The sequence below is a fragment of the Thalassophryne amazonica genome, chromosome 4 (assembly GCF_902500255.1).
Source record: "Thalassophryne amazonica chromosome 4, fThaAma1.1, whole genome shotgun sequence".
In the NCBI taxonomy this organism is placed as follows: Eukaryota; Metazoa; Chordata; class Actinopteri; order Batrachoidiformes; family Batrachoididae; genus Thalassophryne; species Thalassophryne amazonica.
Window position 1 is genome coordinate 132,884,862 of NC_047106.1, and position 23,770 is coordinate 132,908,631.

The window sequence follows — 23,770 nt, forward strand, 5'->3', positions numbered from 1 at the left end:
AAATACGTAAAAAGGTATACAAATTATAAACAAACATATATTGAAACAAAACATTAGTGCAAAGTCATAAAAAAACATTTTTCAAATCAGCATTCAAAAATATATCTGATAACACTGTGCTTGAGTCAAACCCAGAGTTTGCCTTGCGTACCTTCCCTCAGTCTGTCATCATTTATTCAACGGACCAGTGCATCTGTGCTGAGCCGTGACTCAGGGTCCTGATGTGCTACAAAGACTGGAAAAAGGTTCCATCACCGCAGACCAAAGAGCTTTTTGGAGAGCTTCAGTTGAGTTTGGTGCAACAATCTTTCCATAATGCAACTCTCAAAAGCTTACACTGGTATTTCATTTCCTTTCAGTTTTGGTTGTCTCATGATTCTTCAGTTAAAATTCAATTTAGTTCAACAAACGTTAAGAGTTCTTCTGGCGGGTGAGAATGTTCTAGGAGTGGAACAACTGCTTCATTCAGTTCTTTCATCATAAAATCTCATGATCTTATGTTTTCTTCTGGATTTCACTCAGGATTTCACATTTTAGGAACAATGGGGCTCATTTGATGCTTCAGTCTCAGTGGTTTTCAGTTTCATTTTAGAACACTGGATGTTGGACGATGAACACGATTCAGATGTGAATCACTGCGGAGTGAGTGAACTGGACTCGCTGCATCAAAGTTTGCTGTTGTGATGAGTGTTGGTATTGAAAGAATTTAGCATTTTGAATTAGTGGGGGATGAACTTGTGGTTATCTTATCCTTGAGCAGTTGAAACATCCATCAATATTGGCTAAGGAACATGTATTTCTAGGTGATCGGGCACCTTGGGGAGGGGATGGAGTGAGTTGTGGGAGATCTATTACCTCATTGACTGATCTGAACATCAATACAGTTGTAAAAATACCAGTACAGCCTAGTTCACTGGGACGGTAATTGACAACTTGTCTTTTCAAGGGCATGAGCGGAGGCTTGAGGTTGAACAGTCCAGACTGAACCTTAGAAAAAAGTTCTTTAGTAACAGAGCAATTGTATTATGGAATTCATTGCCAAGTGAAGTGGTGCTCTCACTGAACATGAATGCCTTCAAGAAAAATTATGATTTGTATTATACCAGCGACACCACCAGGTCTTAACAATTGTCAGTGTTTTTACTGTATCTATTTTTAATGTATTTATTCTAATTTGTTATGATGTATTATACCAGCAACACCAACAGGTCTAAACAATTGTCTATTGTTTTAAAATGTATTTATTTTAATGTATCCATTTAATTTGTTATGATGTATTATACCAGCAACAACAACAGGTCTAAACAATTGTCAATGGTTTTAATGTATTTATTTTTAATGTATCCATTTCAATTTGTTATGATCTATTATACCAGTGACACCACCAGGTCTTAACAGTTGTCAATGGTTTTAATGTTTTTATTTTAAATTTATGTATTTGAATTTGTTATGATGTGTCACTATATAAGTAAGTCCCTTCGGCTGCTCCCTTGTTTGCACTTGGGGTCGCCACAGCAAATCCAAGGTGGATCTGCATGTTGAATTGGCACAAGTTTTACGCCGGATGCCCTTCCTGACGCAACTCCACATTACATGGAGAAATGTGGCAGGGGTGGGATTTGAACCCGGAACCTTCTGAACTGAAACCAAGCGCATTAACCACTTGGCCACCACCCCTGTAACTATGTGTCACTATATACATTTTGCATATTTTACTTCACACAATAAAATTAATTAGAATTAGAATTTTCAACTCCCATCATTGTGAACACTGGACTATAAATGGTTGTTGAGCTGCAATATTTCTATCATTGGCATGCTCTATCAGTCTTGAGCTTTTTGATTTATCTTGTCACTGTGACCAGAGCAGATGGCCACCCCCAAAATATAATGAGTTAATTTGAAAAATGCATCTGCTCTTATATAATTGTACAGTTTAAACACTTGTGGCACTACCAAGTGTTTCTAAATTGTAATTACAACTTGGTCTTTATTTGGGGAAGTTCATTTATGGTTTTGTGCAGTGGCACCTTGAGTAACAAATTTATAATTTTTGTTTTTATCGGCTAACCTTAAGAATGATACTGGTGAGATCAGAAGGGACTGATTATAAAATGGTTTTAAATCACAAATTAATCCACTATGATGTGACAACTTTTTCAAACCAGTCCTAAAACATTCCACCAGTTTTTTGTCTTGTCAAACTCACAAAAGACAACAACATGGCAATCACTTGAACAATACAGATGATTTAAACGTTTTCACCCAAAGTCAACAATATACCTAAGAATTTACCAGCTATTATTAATTTTAGCTTAAAAATCTTGGTGCTACCTTTTGTAAACCTGCGTCCATGAACTCGTTATTTATGTTATTTCTGCTGTAGCTGTGCTAGGTTCCAATTTTTCATAAAAACTGAAACCCCAGTTGCGGTGATGCCTTTGTGTTAGCGCTTCAAGCTCCTGAGTTGGTTCACTTGTAAGTTCAGTATGGCAGTGTTTGAGCTGGATTTCATTTTTAGCTTAGTCACATCAGCGCTGCATATGCCGAGAAGGTCGACAGAGGTGTTATTGTGACATTAACATGCCATATGGATCTATGATTGTGCTGCAGTTTGCAGGGCACAGGGGGAAGGGGACCGTATGTGCTCTAAAATCATCCCTCACTGTCTGAAGCTGTTACAGCGTCGCACATTTGAAATGTGCTCCTTTTAGGAGAGGGGGACTTTGTAAACCTGATGGCTCCTCTCCTCAGAATGCCTTTAGCTGTGTGTGTGAGTGTGTTTGTGCAAAATGAATTTGAACAGGCATGTTAAGTATGTAACAGTCACATTGATGATCTGGCTGGAATGATCCAAAGGCACAAATTGTCACCGATCATTGCCAGGGCAGCTTTCTGGAATCTTCTCTGTCCTCCAGCAGCTCTACAGTCGGAGTGGGGACTCGGGTGGTGTTGGGTGTGGACTGGCAGGAAGCAGGAAGAGGCAGTGTGGCTGTGGATGATGACACCAGCATGTCCAGGCTTTCCAGGGAGTCAGAGAGGACTCGGTTGGACTCATGTTGGGGACAGAGGACATAGCGGTTGGGATGGTGGACCTCCACTGTGGTCACAGAGTCCAGGCCTTTCAGGCACAGAGGGGAGGGCCCCCCAATTGGCTCACGGCCTCCGACGGCTCCAGGTTCCATCGAGGACTCGTCCATGTTGACATACAGTATTTCATCTGGATCCTGAGGATCTGGAAGATCTTCAAGAGCTTTTTCAAGCTCACAGCAAAGAGACTCAAACGATGGACGGTCTTTAGGGCTCAGCAACCAGCAGGAGAACATCAGAGCATATCTGAGAAAAATAAATAAATCAATGTTTGGTTTAGGTTTGAAGACATACCTTCCTGAAAAACACAAGTTTTCCTATAATCTGTGTCAATGACCTGCTGAGATGCATGGCCAATATCACGACCCCCCCCCCACCCGTTATTAGCTATTCTTATACTAAAACTATACCTGGCAGATGTTTTAATTTCAAACAAAGCATAAAAAATTTAGACTTTGAATTAGGAACTACAAACCTTAGCTGCGACTGCCACTCGTCTAATTTCAAATACGAGAATACAGGACATGTAATAACTGGTAATCTTGGAATAATTGAGAACAGAAAGTTTAGAAAATTGCATACTAAAGGACCTTCATTTAGAGAACAAAATAATATTAACTGGGACACTAACCTCATAATGGTTAAAAAAGCCATTATGGATTACAAAAAACGTTGGGCTAAAAAAGAAAAAGTACATACAAGAACATTGGATGAATGGGAAGGAAGAGTATTAGAAACAGTTCAAATTAAGATAGATAAACTTAGGAAAAAAGGAAAAATCCATACAAAAAAACATGTACTGTCAGACAAGGTTTGCCTAGAATACCTAAATAACTTTCAATACGTTTTTTTTAGTACCAGCAGATAAAGCCAGCAATGGCTAACGTTAGCTCCTCTAACTATAGTTAGCTTATTTTTGTTATTTACATAATTTTTTTTACATGGTGTAGATTTTTAATTATTTTTCAGCTTATGGATTCTTATAGCATATAGATTATGTATTTGTCTTCCTATAATAAGCTAACAGGTTTTACTTTAGATAGATACCTAACATATTACATCATAGCTTCTGTTCTATAATAATATAATCATATTTAAAGCTTAGCCTACTAGCTATAATTTAATTTTACTACTAGTCTACAAACTAAGTATACGTATACTACAATCTTCTCCTGTATTAATATTTTAGTATTAATATTTAGGTTTTAGAAGCTTACTCCTATAATATTATATAATAACCGTATTTCTTGTATATGTTGTTTATTACCCTTATTATGTAAATATCACTTATATACATGAATTCTGTTTTCTTATTATATGTCTTATGATATATTATTATGACATGTCCATTTTCTTGAGCCACTTGGGTGGGTAGAGAGAGTTCCCATGGGATAAAAAAGCTTTTCAACCTACCATCCCTGGTTCTCAAGACCAGGCACCTAAGTGGCTCTACTTTACTCCCTTCTACTCTTCTATTCTACTCTTCCTTTTTCAGATATTTAGATACACCCAGTGGTGGGCACAGATAACCACAAAATTAACTTTGATAACAGAAAATGAGATAAGTGAAAAGTTAAGTGAAAGATAAGTGACTCTTTGATAAAGATAAAACGATAAACCACCCAAAAATGTATCGGAAGTTACAGATTACCAATAAATTCCAGTATTGTCGCTGGTACATTTGCAGCTACTAACAAGCTGAGTTTGAGTTTTAACACCATGATTGCTTCTGGTAGCATCAAAAGCAACAACAGACCCAAACAATGAGCCCACACTTCTGTCTTTGAACATCTTGCTCCCCTGCTAGAAAATCTTGTTTACTACATGGCTTCCAACACAGAAGCAAGCTGAGAGGAGCCATGAAGCTCAGCTCCCATCAGGCAGAGGTCTTGGAAAATAAAGCAATGCTGAGTTATGGTTTGGTGTATAAATAAAATGAATACTGATAGAATAACTCCATTAATGTCAATTCTGTCATTTGTACAAAGTTAAAATATAACATATTTTTTAATGTTGAATAATGCACTAATTCTGAAGTTCTGTAACAAACACAGACAGATCGCAAAGGATTCTGGGTAAAATGTGCCTCCGCTAAACACTGATTGGTTGAGTCATTCATTATGTGAACCAACACGTTAATGTGATGTGTGTTGTGTGTTGGTGTTTACAGATAAATGTGCTTTTGTAAAATATTCCATTTTTTTATTTGTAAAAACAGGCATTTTCAAAAAAAAAAAAAAAAAGCCAAGTTGTAATTAGATAACCGTCTGAGAATTTTTTGGATCGTACTGAGTTTCAAGTTAATTGTGCGTCCTGCATCGTTTAGTATACATGGAGTAACGAGCTGCGTTTAACATCTCACGACCACCCGCTGCTGAAGTGCTACAAGCATCCAACCTCTCGCACTGTGCCTGTGTAAACACCACAGACCTGTCTTGTAATTTTTTTTTAAACTTTGATGTCTCTCATTGAGAGTTTTTGTAAATTAAGTTTGAAAAAAAGCTTCTGTTTACGTTTTGCTTCTGGAAACATGAGTCCGACGTGTGATTTTTGAACATACAATGTGTGTGAGAACATAAATCATGCGCTCTGAACTTTTACACCGTGCGGTTCTGTAGTACAGTTTGAACTGGAACCGAGTACAGTGATTTAAAATATCAGCCCAGCTTCAGGGCCAATACTGCCATGAACACTACTGACCAATAGATGGCAGTAGAGACCTTGACATCTTGCCAAAACAAAATTCCAGATAATCCGTGTCTGCTACATTTAAGATGCGTGGAATTTAATAAACACAGACACAATAACAACGCCTATAAACCCAGAGAATATATTTAAGAGAGTTTTAGGCACTAGAGTTTAATGCTGTTGTCCGTAGAGCCTGATCAGTGTTTCAAATGCATTTCTCATGTCGTGAACGTACTGAAATTACCCTATCACCCATAATGCACCTGGACACAGCATATCCACACTAAAACCTTAAAAATTAGTGCATTACTTTAAAAGTAAAACATATATCTGATATTTTCACTTTATAAAACTTCAGACATGGCCTTAATTTAAATAACATGTCTGAAATTAGTTTGACCAAGTTGAACCATAAGTTAAAAATGTATGCCTCTGGATGACTTGGGTGATATTGCCCTCGTATTAGTACCTTAGTACACACTAGTAGAGTTCTATCTTAGAAATGGAATATATTCTAGAAGACATACCTTACTGAATTTTCATGTGCTTGGTGGTTTCACTACTCCGGCAGACTGGTTTAGGTTAAGTTTTGATATGACACGTTTATTCATGCCTGGTAATCTTCATATATGTTCCATATACTGTTTGTATATTGTGTAACTTATTCTTAGCTATTTTTGCTTACAACTGATTTGCTAAGTGTTTTCTAGCTACAAATAATTTTCTAACTTTCACAGTGAGCAGTTGTTTGTCCATGTCCATCCAAACACAGTACATGGTGTCAAGCAGGACTGTCCAGATCCACAGATTTCCACAGCCGCTTCATTTGGAGGACACACCAGCTGTCATCTTAGTGCACACACCAAAGCCACACTCGTGTGGGACTTAGACAAATTTCTCTGCGAGTATGACAGTGATTGTTTGCAATCTGTTGTCATACCAAGAGCGCGACTGGCCACACATTTTCTAAGAGCCATGCGAGCAGTGTTAGATGTTTGTGTGTGTCACCTGGAATTTGGCCGACACCTGCTGTGAGAGGGTGCGATGGGTTCCCACAGTACACACTTTGTCTTTCAGGTGCTTGTGTGCGCAAACAGTTGTAGCAACAGGTGTATAAGGCATTAGAGGCAGGGACAACATTACACAGTTTGTACACAATACCTGTGTCAAGTGCACCAAGTGTGCACTTCATCCAAACTTCACACTATGTGTGAAGGGGCCCACAATGTGGAAAACGTGAAGCACTGTGAATACTTTCTGGATGCACCGTATGCGTGTGTGTGTGTGTGTAAAACTTGATTCTCTTACAAACTGTACATCAATAAAATGAAACGATGTACTATTCTTTTATTACCTAAACAATATTGCCTTAAAGTATAATTTTGAAGTCATATAATTTACTTACTTCTGTTTATATGTAAATATGTATTTAGCAGTTTTTATTACATACAGATTTTCATTACATACACATACAGTATTGTGTTGAAGGCACAAAATGCAGGTAAAAGTGTGTTTTTTTTTTACATTATGTGTCTTGAACACAAAAACAGAAAAAACATTGTGAGATGTTTGGTTCTTTCTTGAGAACTGTTTGTTCATCCTTGTGTACCGGAACTATTTTCATTATATCATAGCTTTAATCTTCAGATTGTATAATGTATAATTTGAATTTACAACAGAACATTTTTACTTTTTACACAGTGTTTCACCCCAAAATATTGCTGCTTTATTCTCAAACTCTCAGATATTCTTTTCTTGAAAGTGGATCCAGTCATGGTATTGTTCATATTTCTGATTTTTGAGGAAGTTTTAAAAGGTTTAGGTTAAAACCAGTGACCTTACGTGTGTGTTGAAACACTCACATGCTGTCCAGACAGTCTGGAGGCTGTTTGAGACGATTTCCCTGACGCAAATAATCATATATTTCACTGTTTTCTACACCAGGATATGGTGTCTGGCCCCGCGTGGCGATCTCCCACATGGTGACCCCAAATGACCACTGAAGAAGGGGGGGGGGGGGGGGGGGGGAGCAGAAAGGTTTTGACACATAAGTATCTTTACACACATTACTCAAACATGACATGAATTCGAATTAAAAGCTTGCTTAGGTTTTGACATCATACTTTGGCTCCACTATACTATTCTACACAAAAACTAAACTAAAAACTAACTTGCAGAATCAGTGTCATCTTAGTGTTTTGGGGTTGTGGGGTTTTTGTGTTTGGTCTCATGTGTCTGTCCATGTTTGAAAAGATAACTCAAATAGTTTTGATCTGTTTTGGATGAAACTTAATGGAATGTTTGCAGATCAGCCAAGGATGAAAGGATTGCATTTGGAAGAAAACTGGTTTAAAGGTTACAGGCCAAGTTCAAAGTGAAACTTGGTATCCAAGGTCACCTCTCTAAGACCTTGAACAAGTTCAAAGGATTCATGGATTCAAAAGAATTTTATTGTCATATGCACAAAGGAATATGTTCCCTGCACAATGAATTGTGTCTACTGCATTTAACCCATCCTAATTGCCAGTTAGGAGCAGAAGTCGCCATAAGGCGCCCGGGGACCAGCTCTAGATGTACATCCCTGCTTTAGGTCACAGCAGGGTTGAGCAAACCATGACCGACCCAAAGACAAACAACAGACACGTAACAGACATAAGCCGGCCTGGTACATAAACACATATAAAAAAGCACACACAAGGTAAGGAAGAGAAAAAAACCCTCAAGGTCGCTACCTTCGAGAAGCCACAACAATGAGGAAAAAACTCTTATCAGCACAGAGAACAGTAAACACACAGACAAACAAGAACACAGGACGACAGCTGAGATTTGAAAGTCCAGTTTATCAGAACACTCCGGTAGCAGCCCTTTTTGGCGCTAAACAACGGCCATGACTGAATCCTGGAAGGGAGGGGGGTTCTCTGAACAGTCCACTGTTCACAGTCAACGTCAGTTCCACATTGAGTGTGTTTTGGAAACCTACTGTACATAATAATGCCACAAGGATTTCATGAATGGCGACAAATGTGACACAGAAGACTACACTTTGCAATGACCTTTGAGGTTGGGCTCAGCAACATAGGACAGGGGGTAAGTGTTGCTCTTGCTGTATAATATGCTACATTAACTTCCTGAAAAGTGTAAAATAGTCATTAAACAACACTGAGAGTGTAGCTCCATGTGCTAGTGAAACATGGCCAAATGGTGCACGTACAACATTGTCATTTGATGAGGAATAAAAGTATTAAATGTCCATTTCTGTTATGAGGGGTGACTGAGAAGTTTTGAGCCCGACTCAGAAAAAACAGGGTGTGGTTCTCCATTTTTTTTTCCATTCTAAGAAACTCATTCATTCATTCATCTTCTACCGCTTAGTCCAATTAAGAGTCGCAGGTGGCTGGAGCCCATCCCAGCAGCCATGGAGCACGAGGCGGGGTACACCCAGGACAGGACGCCAGTCTGTCACAGGGCCACAGACAAACAAACACAGACACACCAACACACACACCTACGGACAATTTAAAGACTCCAATCCACCTAACCCGCATGTCTTTGGATGTGCGAGCACCCGGAGGAAACCCATGCAAACATCAATCAATCAATCAATCAGTTTTTTATATAGCGCCAAACCACAACAAACAGTTGCCCCAAGGCGCTTTATATTGTAAGGCAAGGCCATACAATAATTATGTAAAACCCCAACGGTCAAAACGACCCCCTGTGAGCAAGCACTTGGCTACAGTGGGAAGGAAACTCCCTTTTAACAGGAAGAAACCTCCAGCAGAACCAGGCTCAGGGAGGGGCAGTCTTCTGCTGGGACTGGTTGGGGCTGAGGGAGAGAACCAGGAAAAAGACATGCTGTGGAGGGGAGCAGAGATCGATCACTAATGATTAAATGCAGAGTGGTGCATACAGAGCAAAAAGAGAAAGAAACAGTGCATCATGGGAACCCCCCAGCAGTCTACGTCTATAGCAGCATAACTAAGGGATGGTTCAGGGTCACCTGATCCAGCCCTAACTATAAGCTTTAGCAAAAAGGAAAGTTTTAAGCCTAATCTTAAAAGTAGAGAGGGTGTCTGTCTCCCTGATCTGAATTGGGAGCTGGTTCCACAGGAGAGGAGCCTGAAAGCTGAAGGCTCTGCCTCCCATTCTACTCTTACAAACCCTAGGAACTACAAGTAAGCCTGCAGTCTGAGAGCGAAGCGCTCTATTGGGGTGATATGATACTACGAGGTCCCTAAGATAAGATGGGACCTGATTATTCAAAACCTTATAAGTAAGAAGAAGAATTTTAAATTCTATTCTAGAATTAACAGGAAGCCAATGAAGAGAGGCCAATATGGGTGAGATATGCTCTCTCCTTCTAGTCCCCGTTAGTACTCTAGCTGCAGCATTTTGAATTAACTGAAGGCTTTTTAGGGAACTTTTAGGACAACCTGATAATAATGAATTACAATAGTCCAGCCTAGAGGAAATAAATGCATGAATTAGTTTTTCAGCATCACTCTGAGACAAGACCTTTCTGATTTTAGAGATATTGCGTAAATGCAAAAAAGCAGTCCTACATATTTGTTTAATATGCGCTTTGAATGACATATCCTGATCAAAAATGACTCCAAGATTTCTCACAGTATTACTAGAGGTCAGGGTAATGCCATCCAGAGTAAGGATCTGGTTAGACACCATGTTTCTAATATTTGTGGGGCCAAGTACAATAACTTCAGTTTTATCTGAGTTTAAAAGCAGGAAATTAGAGGTCATCCATGTCTTTATGTCTGTAAGACAATCCTGCAGTTTAGCTAATTGGTGTGTGTCCTCTGGCTTCATGGATAGATAAAGCTGGGTATCATCTGCGTAACAATGAAAATTTAAGCAATACAGTCTAATAATACTGCCTAAGGGAAGCATGTATAAAGTGAATAAAATTGGTCCTAGCACAGAACCTTGTGGAACTCCATAATTAACTTTAGTCTGTGAAGAAGATTCCCTATTTACATGAACAAATTGTAATCTATTAGACAAATATGATTCAAACCACCGCAGCGCAGTGCCTTTAATACCTATGGCATGCTCTAATCTCTGTAATAAAATTTTATGGTCAACAGTATCAAAAGCAGCACTGAGGTCTAACAGAACAAGCACAGAGATGAGTCCACTGTCCGAGGCCATAAGAAGATCATTTGTAACCTTCACTAATGCTGTTTCTGTACTATGATGAATTCTAAAACCTGACTGAAACTCTTCAAATAGACCATTCCTCTGCAGATGATCAGTTAGCTGTTTTACAACTACCCTTTCAAGAATTTTTGAGAGAAAAGGAAGGTTGGAGATTGGCCTATAATTAGCTAAGATAGCTGGGTCAAGTGATGGCTTTTTAAGTAATGGTTTAATTACTGCCACCTTAAAAGCCTATGGTACATAGCAAACAAAGATAGATTGATCATATTTAAGATCGAAGCATTAAATAATGGTAGGGCTTCCTTGAGCAGCCTGGTAGGAATGGGGTCTAATAAACATGTTGATGGTTTGGATGAAGTAACTAATGAAAATAACTCAGACAGAACAATCGGAGAGAAAGAGTCTAACCAAATACCGGCATCACTGAAAGCAGCCAAAGATAACGATACGTCTTTGGGATGGTTATGAGTAATTTTTTCTCTAATAGTTCAAATTTTGTTAGCAAAGAAAGTCATGAAGTCATTACTAGTTAAAGTTAATGGAATACTCAGCTCAATAGAGCTCTGACACTTTGTCAGCCTGGCTACAGTGCTGAAAAGAAACCTCGGGTTGTTCTTATTTTCTTCAATTAGTGATGAGTAGAAAGATGTCCTAGCTTTACGGAGGGCTTTTCTTATAGAGCAACAGACTATTTTTCCAGGCTAAGTGAAGATCTTCTAAATTAGTGAGACGCCATTTCCTCTCCAGCTTACGGGTTATTTGCTTTAAGCTACGAGTTTGTGAGTTATACCACGGAGTCAGGCACTTCTGATTTAAAGCTCTCTTTTTCAGAGGAGCTACAGCATCCAAAGTTGTCTTCAATGAGCATGTAAAACGATTGACGAGATACTCTATCTCACTTACAGAGTTTAGGTAGCTACTCTGCACTGTGTTGGTATATGGCATTAGAGAACATAAAGAAGGAATCATATCCTTAAACCTAGTTACAGCGCTTTCTGAAAGACTTCTAGTGTAATGAAACTTATTCCCCACTGCTGGGTAGTCCATCAGAGTAAATGTAAATGTTATTAAGAAATGATCAGACAGAAGGGAGTTCTCAGGGAATACTGTTAAGTCTTCTATTTCCATACCATAAGTAGGAACAAGATCTAAGATATGATTAAAGTGGTGGGTGGACTCATTTACTTTTTGAGCAAAGCCAATAGAGTCTAATAATAGATTAAATGCAGTGTTGAGGCTGTCATTCTCAGCATCTGTGTGGATGTTAAAATTGCCCACTATAATTATCTTATCTGAGCTAAGCACTAAGTCAGACAAAAGGTCTGAAAATTCACAGAGAAACTCACAGTAACAACCAGGTGGACGATAGATAATAACAAATAAAACTGGTTTTTTGGGACTTCCAATTTGGATGGACAAGACTAAGAGTCAAGCTTTCAAATGAATTAAAGCTCTGTCTGGGTTTTTGATTAATTAATAAGATGGAATGGAAGATTGCTGCTAATCCTCCGCCCCGGCCCGTGCTACGAACATTCTGACAGTTAGTGTGACTCGGGGGTGTTGACTCATTTAAACTAACATATTCATCCTGCTGTAACCAGGTTTCTGTAAGGCAGAATAAATCAATATGTTGATCAATTATTATATCATTTACCAACAGGGACTTAGAAGAGAGAGACCTAATGTTTAATAGACCACATTTAACTGCTTTAGTCTGTGGTGCAGTTGAAGGTGCTATATTATTTTTTCTTTTTGAATTTTTATGCTTAAATAGATTTTTGCTGGTTATTGGTGGTCTGGGAGCAGACACCGTCTCTACGGGGATGGGGTAATGAGGGGATGGCAGGGGGAGAGAAGCTGCAGAGAGGTGTGTAAGACTACAACTCTGCCACGGGAATTGAACCCACAACCTTCTCGCTGTGAGGCAACAGTGCTAACCACTAAGCCACCTCAATGCCATTCTAAGAAACTAACATTTCTCAAATATATGTCAAGTTTTGACTTACTGGGTGCAATGTTGAGAAATGCGGCTTCTCAGAATGCAAGAGCTGGAGAACAGTGCCCTACTTTTTCTGAATCGGGCTCAAAACTTCTCAGTCACCCCTCATAATTTTGGGGTTTTTAAATCTTTCCAAGTAAAGTCATAACTTTACACAGTGACACACAGGAAGTCAACTAACCACGTCACTCTTTGTCGTGTAGACGCGGTCGGCCAAGCTTTCGATGGCGATCCATTTGACCGGCATCTTGGAGATGCGGCCCTGCCTGTAGTAGTCTCCGTTATAGATCTTCTTGGAGAGACCGAAGTCAGCCACGCACACGTTCATGTTCTCATTCAGCCTGAAACACAGGAACATTACACATTAAAGTACTCTATCAGGGGAGGTGATTAAAGGTCTAGTGGTTAAAGCGTTGGGCTTGAGACCAAAAGATCCTCAGTTGAAATCCCAGCCTGACAGGAAAATCACTAAGAGCCCTTGGTCAAGGTCCTTAATCCCCTAGTTGCTCCTGGTGTGTAGTGAGCACCTTGTATGGCAGCACCCTGACATTGGGGTGAATGTGAGGCATTATTGTAAAGCGCTTTGAGCGTCTGATGCAGATGGAAAAGTCCATTTACCATTTATCATCCCAGCATGAAAAAAAAAAGGAAGTGAAGAAGGTGAAAACCAGAAGTGGAGTTTTTGCTTACATGCAGTTGCGAGCTGCGAGGTCTCTGTGGATAAAGTTCTTGCTGCTGAGGTATTCCATCCCCCGGGCAATGTCGGTCATAAACTTCACCAACATTTGTGATGGGAGGTACTGCAGGACAGCACAGACAGCTTTAATTCACACATTCACCACAGACATCCAGCAGAGGGCGGTACAGCTCATCGGTACAGCTCATCGATACAGCTCATCGATACAGCGTGCTCTAGTGGAAGGTTTCAGGTTTAAGGCCCCTCTAGCCTCTTTTTCTTTTTTTAACATTCAGTGTTTTAACCTTCTTGTTTTGATTAGGCGTGTGTGTCTCCACCCACCTCTCAGTGGACTTATAGCGTATAACTCACTCCAAATAACCACTTTATGCGGTATTAACTCCACCAAAACCTTTGTGTTTTTATGACATCAGAGTGGACGTGCTGCCAAACACACGTGGGCGGAGACTCAGCCTCACTTTGCTGACCTTTAGATGTCACTATGCTGTCAGAACTTTGAAAGCTTTAAAATGTTGTTGTTGCTGCGATGAGACTAACCACAGGACAGTCGCCCAGCCTGGAGTACAGCAGGTAGCTGTGCAGGTCTCCGTGCTTCATATAGGGCAGGATGACCACGGGGGACGGGTAACCTTCACTCTCCACCGTCTGCAGACACACACCTGTCCAAACACACAACTGTGAGAGAGAACACACATTTGACTGAATATGAATTTTAGATCCACCAGTTGTCTCACCTAGAAGCCTCATGACATTCGGGTGGTCAAACTCCTTCATGCAGGCCGCCTCTCGGAGAAAGTCTTCCATCTCTGTGCGGGTGCAGATGGCAACTGAAGAGGAGACAAAGACAAAACAGTGTGACAACACGGGCGAGCAGGGAACACACGCAGCTCAACCTGCAGCTTCTGTCCCTCTGCTGGAAACTGGTGAAACATCCTTAAAGTCCCTCACTGCTTTTCCATTTTAACACTTTTGGTTCTTTGATATCGGCACATACTGGGTGCCAGTGTTTTGTCCTCTTGCTGCTGTGTTGTACTTTTGTACTCACTCTTCATTGTCTTGACAGCAACTTTGAGGACAGCCTCCTCCTGAGTGAGCAGGCCCTCCATCACAGAGCCAAACTCCCCTGAAGACAGAAGCAGAAAGACACTTTAAGAAGAAGATCAACTTTATCTATCTCGAAGGAAATGATTGTGCCAGAGTACCGTAACAGTAACAGTAAACAGTGAACAGTGTTTTTTAAGACATTTGCACAAAATGTTCAACAATATTACACATAGCTCTGAGTAACTGATTAACTCTGCTTGATTATGTATTCGTCCTGTAGACGGGGGAGGAGTTATACAGTCTGATTGCCACAGGTAGGAAAGACCTCCTGTGGTGTCCTGTGGTGCACCTCGGTGGTCTCAGTCAATGGCTGAAGGTGTTCTGACAGGATGTCAGGGTGGCATGTAGATGTCCCAGATGCTGAGCAGTTTCCTCAGCATCCTCCTCTCTGACACCTCCATCACAGACTCTAGCTCAACCCTCAGGACAGAACCAGCTTTCCTCATGAGCTTGTTATGTCTGTGCACAACAGCTGCCTTCAGCCAGCTACCACAGCACACTACAGCATGCACACACTACACTAACACATGTCCTGCTCAGACTTTATGAGCAATACAGCTTATTGCTGAGTTACAACTTTGGATCACATACTATATGGGCCTTGAAATTCTACAGTGCACGCTCTAAAGCACATAGCACAAGCGCATTTGCAGCATCTCCAACTCCACTTTGATATTTACATTGCGCACAATCTAACCGCAAAATTAGGGGTCGGGTGTAAAGGGCTTGTGTTCAGTCATTTAATCATGGGTATCTTTAGGTTGCAACATGAATTAAACCAGTCCTCCTGACCATGCTTTCCAGACCTGGGTACACTCAAACCTGGCACGGTAGTTAGATGGCAGACTCAAAAGTAAGAGGTTCCCTGGCAAAGAAACCGATCTTTGCAAAAACATCGAAGCAAGGAAGCAAATAATTTACAGGAGCAGCCGCCAAAACTCCCAGTAGGTCTAAAGTACATAGCACAGTTATATTTTGGAAGAAGGGCACATTTTTTATTTTCCCATTTATTTTGTAATTAATTTGTGTTTTTAATTCATGTTCATCATAGATTGAAACGCTAATGCGCACTCTTGTCTGTACAAGCAGAGTATCCACGTGTTTTGAAGGTGATTATGTAAGGAGTATCTGACTATTGCACCCTATAAATAGCAGAAAAACTCTGCGCTCAACTGCAGAATGAGTTTTTTATTGTTCTATAGTGTCATTGTTTTCTGCATCCTCATGACACCTATGTGCCAACACTGCGCCTGACCACACCTCAGTTTAAGACTACACACACCCATGGGCACAAAGGAGAAAGATGAGGGCCAGTACATTTGCAACTTAAATGATATGAGCACCAGGTGTGAAAATAACAACTCTTTGTTGGAAACTACCAGTGATACGAGGGGTGTTATTTCAAAATTTTGAACAAAAATTTTTTTTGAACAAAAAATGACTTACATTTACACATGAGATCCTTCTGAATGTAGTAAAGTAAATCTGCAAGCCCAGATCTGTCATTCAACGGAGAAATCTTCATTTGAAAATGACAAATTTACAGCTAACATTTAGCCCTCCGCAAACTGTCCCTCTCATCATGGACGCTGCCGAGACGTCACGGACAAGACCCTCTCCCAGCATGCATTGCACCAATTGTAATTTGTGGATTTACGTCAGTTTGCATCTGCACCTTTTTCTTGTCTTATACAGAAGGATCTACTTTTTTTAAAACTTCATATTGTCTTGCGGCACGTTTGGTGAGTACACATTTCTTTTATTTGTGTTTGAAAATTATTTTGGGGGACTTTTTCATACGCCCATTTGATTGAGTGGTGTCACAATGAAAATCTACTGTCTTTCGCCTCCGGTACCATCACGGGATATGGAGGCGAGACCCGCAAAGAATCCCAGTCATTAAAAATATATAAACCTCTCTCAGCGTCCATAGAGCTCTGGGGCTCTGATTGCTGAGACATGCGGTGGATTTTGCCGCAAGAAGTCTGTCCTTATAGCAACAGGTGTACCGGCCGCTTTGCATTAAAACAGCGAGCGTAATCTCAGGACTTGTGCCAAGTGTGCTGCAGCTCCATTCAGTAGACAGAGAGGTGATGCCGGTGTTGTGCGCTGAATCTGGCACAACACCGGCTGCAAAGCAGACACAGGCGGTGTGAGTGGCCCGCGTCGGCGGTTAACAAGCTCATTAACGAGCTCATTAACGAGCCCACAGACTTAATAAGTGCAGCGGAGGCAGAGAGCGGGAGAGGAAGAACGGCGCCCGCTGTTGATATTGTTGCTGATCTGAGCACACAGATCTGTATCTCACATTCATTGCAGCTTGCTTTTGGATGTTGAAACCAGGACGTGTATAAGTAACATTACTAACAGATAAAATCAGTTTCAATGCGGGATCGGACTGAAGGCGGGAGTGCGTCGTCTTGTCCCTGTTGTCATGGAAATGATACGGCTGTACAAACTGTTTTCACAGAGGGCTAAATTTTAGCTGCAAATTTGTCATTTTTAAACGAAGATTTCTCCGCTGAATTACAAATTGGTCTTACAGATTTACTTTACTGCATTCACAAGGGTCTTATAAATACATATCAGCTATTTCTTTCTGAAATCTGACCACATTTATTTCAATGCAGGTCTACTTTAAAAAACACCAGATAGGCTTATTTTTACTGTAGAAGTTGAATATAAACTTGGGGTCAAGCAACATTTGGAGCCAAATTTCAAGTCTCTAGGTGCAGGGGTTCTCAAGATATGACATTTTTGTTGATATTTTGGCGATTTTTGAACCCGATATCTTCACTGGCTCCGTCCATATGGGTTTTTGGAACGAAATGACCCCAAATTTATTCTGCTATGGTTTACTCCATGTATATTTCCATATTTCATGCAAACATTTATAGATTTCCAATTTTTTTTTAAATAACACCTCTCCCTAGTGATACTTGCTTTAATCAGGTTTGCATAGAGTTTAATGCCAGCAGCTCACTACACAATGATACAGTATAATGTGCTTGTGTTTTATCAATGTAAAGCAGTACCTTACCAAGTGAAGCAGTACCTTACCAGTGTAACATATACAAAATTACACCAACTGTGATAGATGGAATATGTCTGTGGAGACACTCAGTTCATGGTATCCAGTTAGGCTGAACAGATCAACTGGGTTTGTTTAGCTCCTTGAAGATGTTTTACTCTTCATCCAGAAAAGTTTCATTCATTCATAGATATATAGAAATACAATTACTGAGCACATAATCAATTTTGTTTGATCAGGCAGGATGGCGCATGTCAGACTTTCCCAACGACTTGACATAATGCGCTGCCAAAATTATTTAAGAATTTATTTTATGCACACAGATGAAGTTGGTTTGTATGCCTAATATTTCGTTTATTGTTTTTTTGATCTCTAAACTCTGGAAGCCATGGGAGAGGACCGGTTCATTCAAGACACAAAGTTTATTCTTCTTCTTGTGGCTGCTCCCGTTCGGGGTTTAATCAGCAGACACATCTGTGTGTTATGATGTAACAGGGGAAATACAACACCATTCGCAAAACAGAAGCGTTGAACTTGCTGGAATTGCTGCTTTGCAGTCTCATCTCACATACAACAGGTGGTGACTGCCATGTGAGGCCTCATGAAGCATTTGATGTTTTCTTCAGAGCCCAGTAGATGGCAGTATCAATCCAAACAGAGTTTACTGTCCTTTTAACTTCCTGTTAAAAGGGAGTTTTTCCTTCCCACTGTTGCCAAGTGCTTGCTCACAGGGGGTCGTTGTGACCGCTGGGGATTTCCGTAATTATTGTATGGCTAATATAAAGCGCCTTGGGGCAACTGTTTGTTGTGATTTGGCACTATATAAATAAAACTGATTTGATTTGATTTGATTTTACGCACCATAAGGCGCACCTAAAAGCCTTAAATTTTCACAAAAATCAGCCGTGCGCCCTATAATCCGGTGCGCCTTATGTGCGCACTGAATTCCAAAATCTGTAAAAACGACCGACGTTGTCTTTGACTGTCGGCATATCGGACCATTTCCCGCTGACACAGGGACGTAATATGTAGAGTACGTACCCTGGCAGCGATAAAGCAATCGGAGAACATTACATAATACGTAAAGTATGTACGCTGGTAGCGTAGAGTACGTACGCTGCCAGCGATAAACCAATCAGAGAAGAGTCCGTGAGTCCGTGGTACATACACTTACCTCCGCCACTCCTCCGGTAGTTACCGTATACTACAGGAATCCTACAAAACAACATTTGTTTGTCTAAGGACCCCGGAAAATGGCGCCAGCGAAGAGACATGCTTACGAGGCACAATTCAAACTGCAGGCTATCAGTTACGCGGTTGTTCATGGGAACAGAGCAGCTGCGAGAGGAAACAAGAAAATGAACTGCGCCAAGTTAAAAAGACCAAACGGAGTTTCCGCGGAAACAAAGCGAGGTGGCCACAGCTAGAAGACCAACTCGAGCAATGGGTCATTGAACAAAGAACAGCCGGGAGAAGCGTCTCTACAGTCACCATTCGGCTGAAGGCAAAAACGATGGCGATGATTAGCGGGAACCTGGCGTGTTTGATGCCCAGCTGTTCAATTCAGACACAGAAGATGAGGACTTCGATGGATTTGTGACAGAACCATAATAAAAAACAATGTGAGTACCATATTGTTAAATACCGGTACTTCAAAGTTGTTAAAAAGTTCAAATAAACTCACCGTTTTGCTTCCGTGACTTTTTTTTTTTTTTTGTAGACTATATGTTTTAGCGTGCACCTTTTGTAAGGGTTAAGTACCCGCTAATTGAGGCCGCGCCCTATAATCCGGTGCGCCTTTTGTAAGGGTTAAGTACCCGCTAATTGAGGGCGCGCCTTATAATCCGGTGTGCCTTGTGGTGCAGAAAATACGGTAAAATACACTGCACTTTAGTTTCTTTCTTTCCCGTTTTCAAACAGACCCTGACATCTACTCGACTCGGAAAAAATGCCAAATGCTTCATGAGGCTTCATTTGGCCAACACTAAACACAGGTCCTCTACATTCCTCTACATAGTACTTGCATTTTTCTGTGATTGTGATAAAGCACACATTCATATCTTATCATGCTTTGACTGGCTACCTTAACACGAGGTCCACTGTGGAGAAGATCATTTATTTTCCTCCTGACCTCAAAGGAGCATGGTCCAGTCATTGTTACCAGGGTTGTGAAGTACCAGTTCTGAGAGGAATGGCTGGAGATAAGTGGACTATCGGTGCTCCACAGGTCTATATTTGTACAGCTCAGTACTGACTGTTGGTACTGTGCTCCAACATTGATACAAACACATTTTTCATGTTTCTGTTCAAAGGTGCCCCTTTTCACTCTATGACACGCTACATGATCATAAAGAATACAAAGTACCTTCTCCCAGTGTCTTCCCCAAAGTGAGTTTATGTCTGTCCACCATCACATCTTGGAGCTTCTGCTTCAGCTCATCGCTGATGCCCAGGCTGTTCACTGGAAAAGAGACACCAAAAGAAATGTTTGGAAGGTTACCAAATAACTGGGTAAAAACAAATGGCGTCAAAAAATTAAACCTCAACTAGTTTCTACTTCAAGTTATCTACTTCAGAAGATAACTGGTTCATTCCCATTTCTTAAATGAAAACATCTACATATCTGCTGCAGCCAAGTGGAACATGGGCACGTCCTTGTTCATCTCCTATTGCTGGGGTCCTCAACATGGAAACACTGAGGCACCTGCGTGCTGGATCTTTCCCGGAGAAATGTGCCACATGGCCAAAATGTTGTAACTGTTGTTCTCTCACATTGCAAGTGATACACCTCATCTGAGGTTCTCCAAGGAACTGTTTGTTTGAAACAAAGCCATTTCAATCATTGTCAAGAATCCTCTGATAAGACCTTGTACCACATAAGTTGAGTAGCCCCCCTGTGTCATTTATTGATGCATGGAAAAATGTTAATGTTAACATGACCATAACCATGACCCAAATTAATGACCAGCATGAAACAACACAAATACAAAACACAGCGTGATATTGCAATGTCAGCTTTAATTTCACTTCTGCAACAGTTGCAGTGATCTTGGTGATCTTCTTTCTTCTGCCACGTTATGTGGTCTGACCACAGACTTTGTGGGTCTGACGGGTTTAAAAGAGTCAGAACAAAGCCATGGTGGAATCTGTTGCTATGGGGCGTTCTATTGAGTGTCACCTCTTCGTACTACATCCTCTTTGTCTTGGCCGAACCTACCGTCAACAAGCAACTTTAACAGCTGCACACAACAAGCTAGACTAGTGTGCACAGCCCATAGTTTAGTAGTCATTTTCAATAGTTATTTTTACTTTACTTTTCGCTCTGTCTGTGGATGCTAAGTGCCCTGTTGTTTTAGTGCTTCTTGATTTAACAGCTGCATTTGATACTGTTGATCATTTTATTATTTTGTCCCACTTAAAACATCATGTTGGCATTTGTGACACTGCACTTAGGTAGTTTGAATCCTATTTAATGAACAGAAGTTTCTCAGCCATGATTTGTGTGACCTGTCCTCCTCTATTGCCTCAATGTCATTTGGAGTGCCACAGGGCTCCATCTTCGGCCCCATTTTGTTCTAGCTATATATGCTGCCACTTGGGTCCATTTTTGGACATAATGTAGCATTTCATTGCTACGCAGATGATCTGCAAATTTATTTGCCCATGTCTTCAAACAGAGGGAATGCCATCAAACGTCTAATGCACTGCACAGAATTTTCTCCATTTAAATGAAGATAATACTGATTTTATTTTGTTTGGTGACTCAGTAACTTCTGATTTTGGCTTGTTGTCGTCTCACTTTAAATCTGCTGTGAGAAACTTTTGAGTAATATTTGATGGCACTTTAAGATTTGATAAACAGATTGACAGTGGGGTTAGAGCAAGTTTTTATCAACTGCGTTTTTTAACCAAAGTGAAGCCTTTTTTAAATCGACTATTGTAATGCACTTTATTTGGAGTTTCCCAGCACTTTCGTGATCATGTTCAACTGGTGCAAAATGCAGCGGCCCGCTTTTTTTTTTTAAACAAATACACAGTGACGTCAACACATCATACCAGTCCATTATTCTTTGCATTGGCTTCCTGTTTCTTTTAGAGTTGATATGAAAGTTTTACTGTTTGTTTTTAAAGCCCTAAATGGCCTTGCCCCTTCTTATCTGTCTGAACTTCTGAATGTTCGCAACTCAGACCGAGCCTTGAGGTCCACCAATCAGTTGCTACTGGAAGTCCCCAGAACCAAGTCTAAGCACTGGGGGGATCGGGCCTTCTTCTGTTGCTGGGCCCAGACTCTGGAATAAACTGCCCTCTGATATGCGTTCTATAACTGATGTTGGTCTTTGTAAGGCGAGGCTCAAAATTTATTTATTCAGGCTAGCTTTTAACACTGAGTAGCACACTGACACTTTATCTTCTATTGTGTTTTCTTGTCTTGTTTTAATGTGTTTTTAATTTTTATTCTATATTGTTTTTTTATTTTACTGTAAAGCACTTTGGTCACCTTGAGTGTCGTAAAGGGCTCTATAAATAAACATTGATTGATTGATTGATTGATTTACTTACAAACATTACTGCCTGAAATTGTCTTGTTGTTATTAGTTTTATTATTATAATTTTTTCTAAACCATTCTGTCTCGAAAAACAAAATGTACAATGACCCTCAGGATTGTTTGGGCAACAAGGATAGACCTGGGGTAAGGAAGGCTGCATTCATCAGCTGCCTTCCAAGGAGCCTTGGAAGTGGGACAGCCTCATCATGAAGAACACAAAGAAATATTAATCAAATTTGTGATTACTTTATAGAAAGTGAAGAAAAACTTCCTTCAAAGCCTATATATAGTGAAATCCTGAGCCAGAATCCAGATCTGGATCTGGATCACCTCAAAAATTCAGTGAAGTCTTTCATGCCCCAATTTCTATCTGTGGTGCAAATTTGGTGAGAATCCGTTAAGTTGTTTTGACGTAATCCTGAGTCGGGGATTGTAACCACCTAGGCAGACAACTGGTCTATTCCCACATCTCCAAAATAACCATCGATCTGCCGCCACCAGGTGAAATATGGCCAATTGGTCTTCGCCAGCTAGTGCAGTCCTCAACACTCAGGCACCTGCATGCTGGATCACACACAGAGAAATGGGCCACATGGCCAAAATGTCAAACCTGATGCTTCCTCACAATACTAATGACACACCTCATCCTCTCTTAGTAACCACTCATTTGATTAAAAAAAATAAAAATAAATAAAGATAAAAAAATCCCAAAGATCCTCCAAAGAGACCTTGTACCAAAGACATGCAGTCATCACCTTAGGTCACTGGTTAGAACCCAAGTCTCACAACCACATACTAAGACATGTAGCAACAGGACCAAAAAGACTTTGACCTTCATTCTCCTGCAAAGACAGGACTATGCAGGACGGTGTCACTTATTACCTACTGCTGGCACAGTGCAGGAGCCGCAGAAATGTGCACGCATGTACCCGAGACCTTCACTACACAATTACTCAACACCAAATCTTCACAAACCCTAAAGCTTGGGGATATAAACTGAAGTCACAACCTTCTTGTGTCAATTCAGAGAGTGTGGGAATGTGAGGATTCAGATGTCAGTCAGTGTTTGATGTCCGTCCGACTGTACGGCACGAAATCTGTCAGAGCTACTGGTCCTTTAGACCGGCTTCTTGTTCAGCGTCACACTGGGATTTAAAAATCTCAAAAGGGCTGTCAACCAGATTTCACTCAGCTGTCCACACCTGACTGCACTCCAGAGCAGAACGTCATGAATGATTTACTACAAAAAGACTATAAAAAGATAAAACACTGGGTTACAGAGTATAAGGGGCAAAGAGTTTCTGTAGAATATATCAGCTGATTGAAAGCTGCTGTTTCAGCTGAAGACTGAATTAACATGTCAGTGTTGGTGTCGCAGTCTTTGATCAACCATGTGATTCTTGTTTTGACACGTTGGAGCTGTCACCGTGTCTCACGCT

At 40.5% G+C, this 23,770-nt stretch overlaps 1 protein-coding gene across 1 annotated transcript in view; it reads right to left on the reverse strand.

The window, feature by feature from the left end:
* Positions 1-2,767: 2,767 nt before the first annotated feature.
* Positions 2,768-23,770, reverse strand: part of LOC117508767 (tyrosine-protein kinase receptor UFO) — a 111,410-nt gene continuing 90,407 nt past the window's right edge. The window contains exons 13-20 of the mRNA XM_034168597.1: positions 20,150-20,245; positions 14,695-14,772; positions 14,384-14,476; positions 14,187-14,308; positions 13,643-13,752; positions 13,134-13,293; positions 7,641-7,777; positions 2,768-3,336 (exon numbers count right to left, since the gene is read on the reverse strand). Of these exons, the coding sequence (XP_034024488.1) occupies positions 2,877-3,336; positions 7,641-7,777; positions 13,134-13,293; positions 13,643-13,752; positions 14,187-14,308; positions 14,384-14,476; positions 14,695-14,772; positions 20,150-20,245 (1,256 nt within the window). The 3' untranslated portion in view covers positions 2,768-2,876. The remainder of the gene's footprint in view (positions 3,337-7,640; positions 7,778-13,133; positions 13,294-13,642; positions 13,753-14,186; positions 14,309-14,383; positions 14,477-14,694; positions 14,773-20,149; positions 20,246-23,770) is intronic.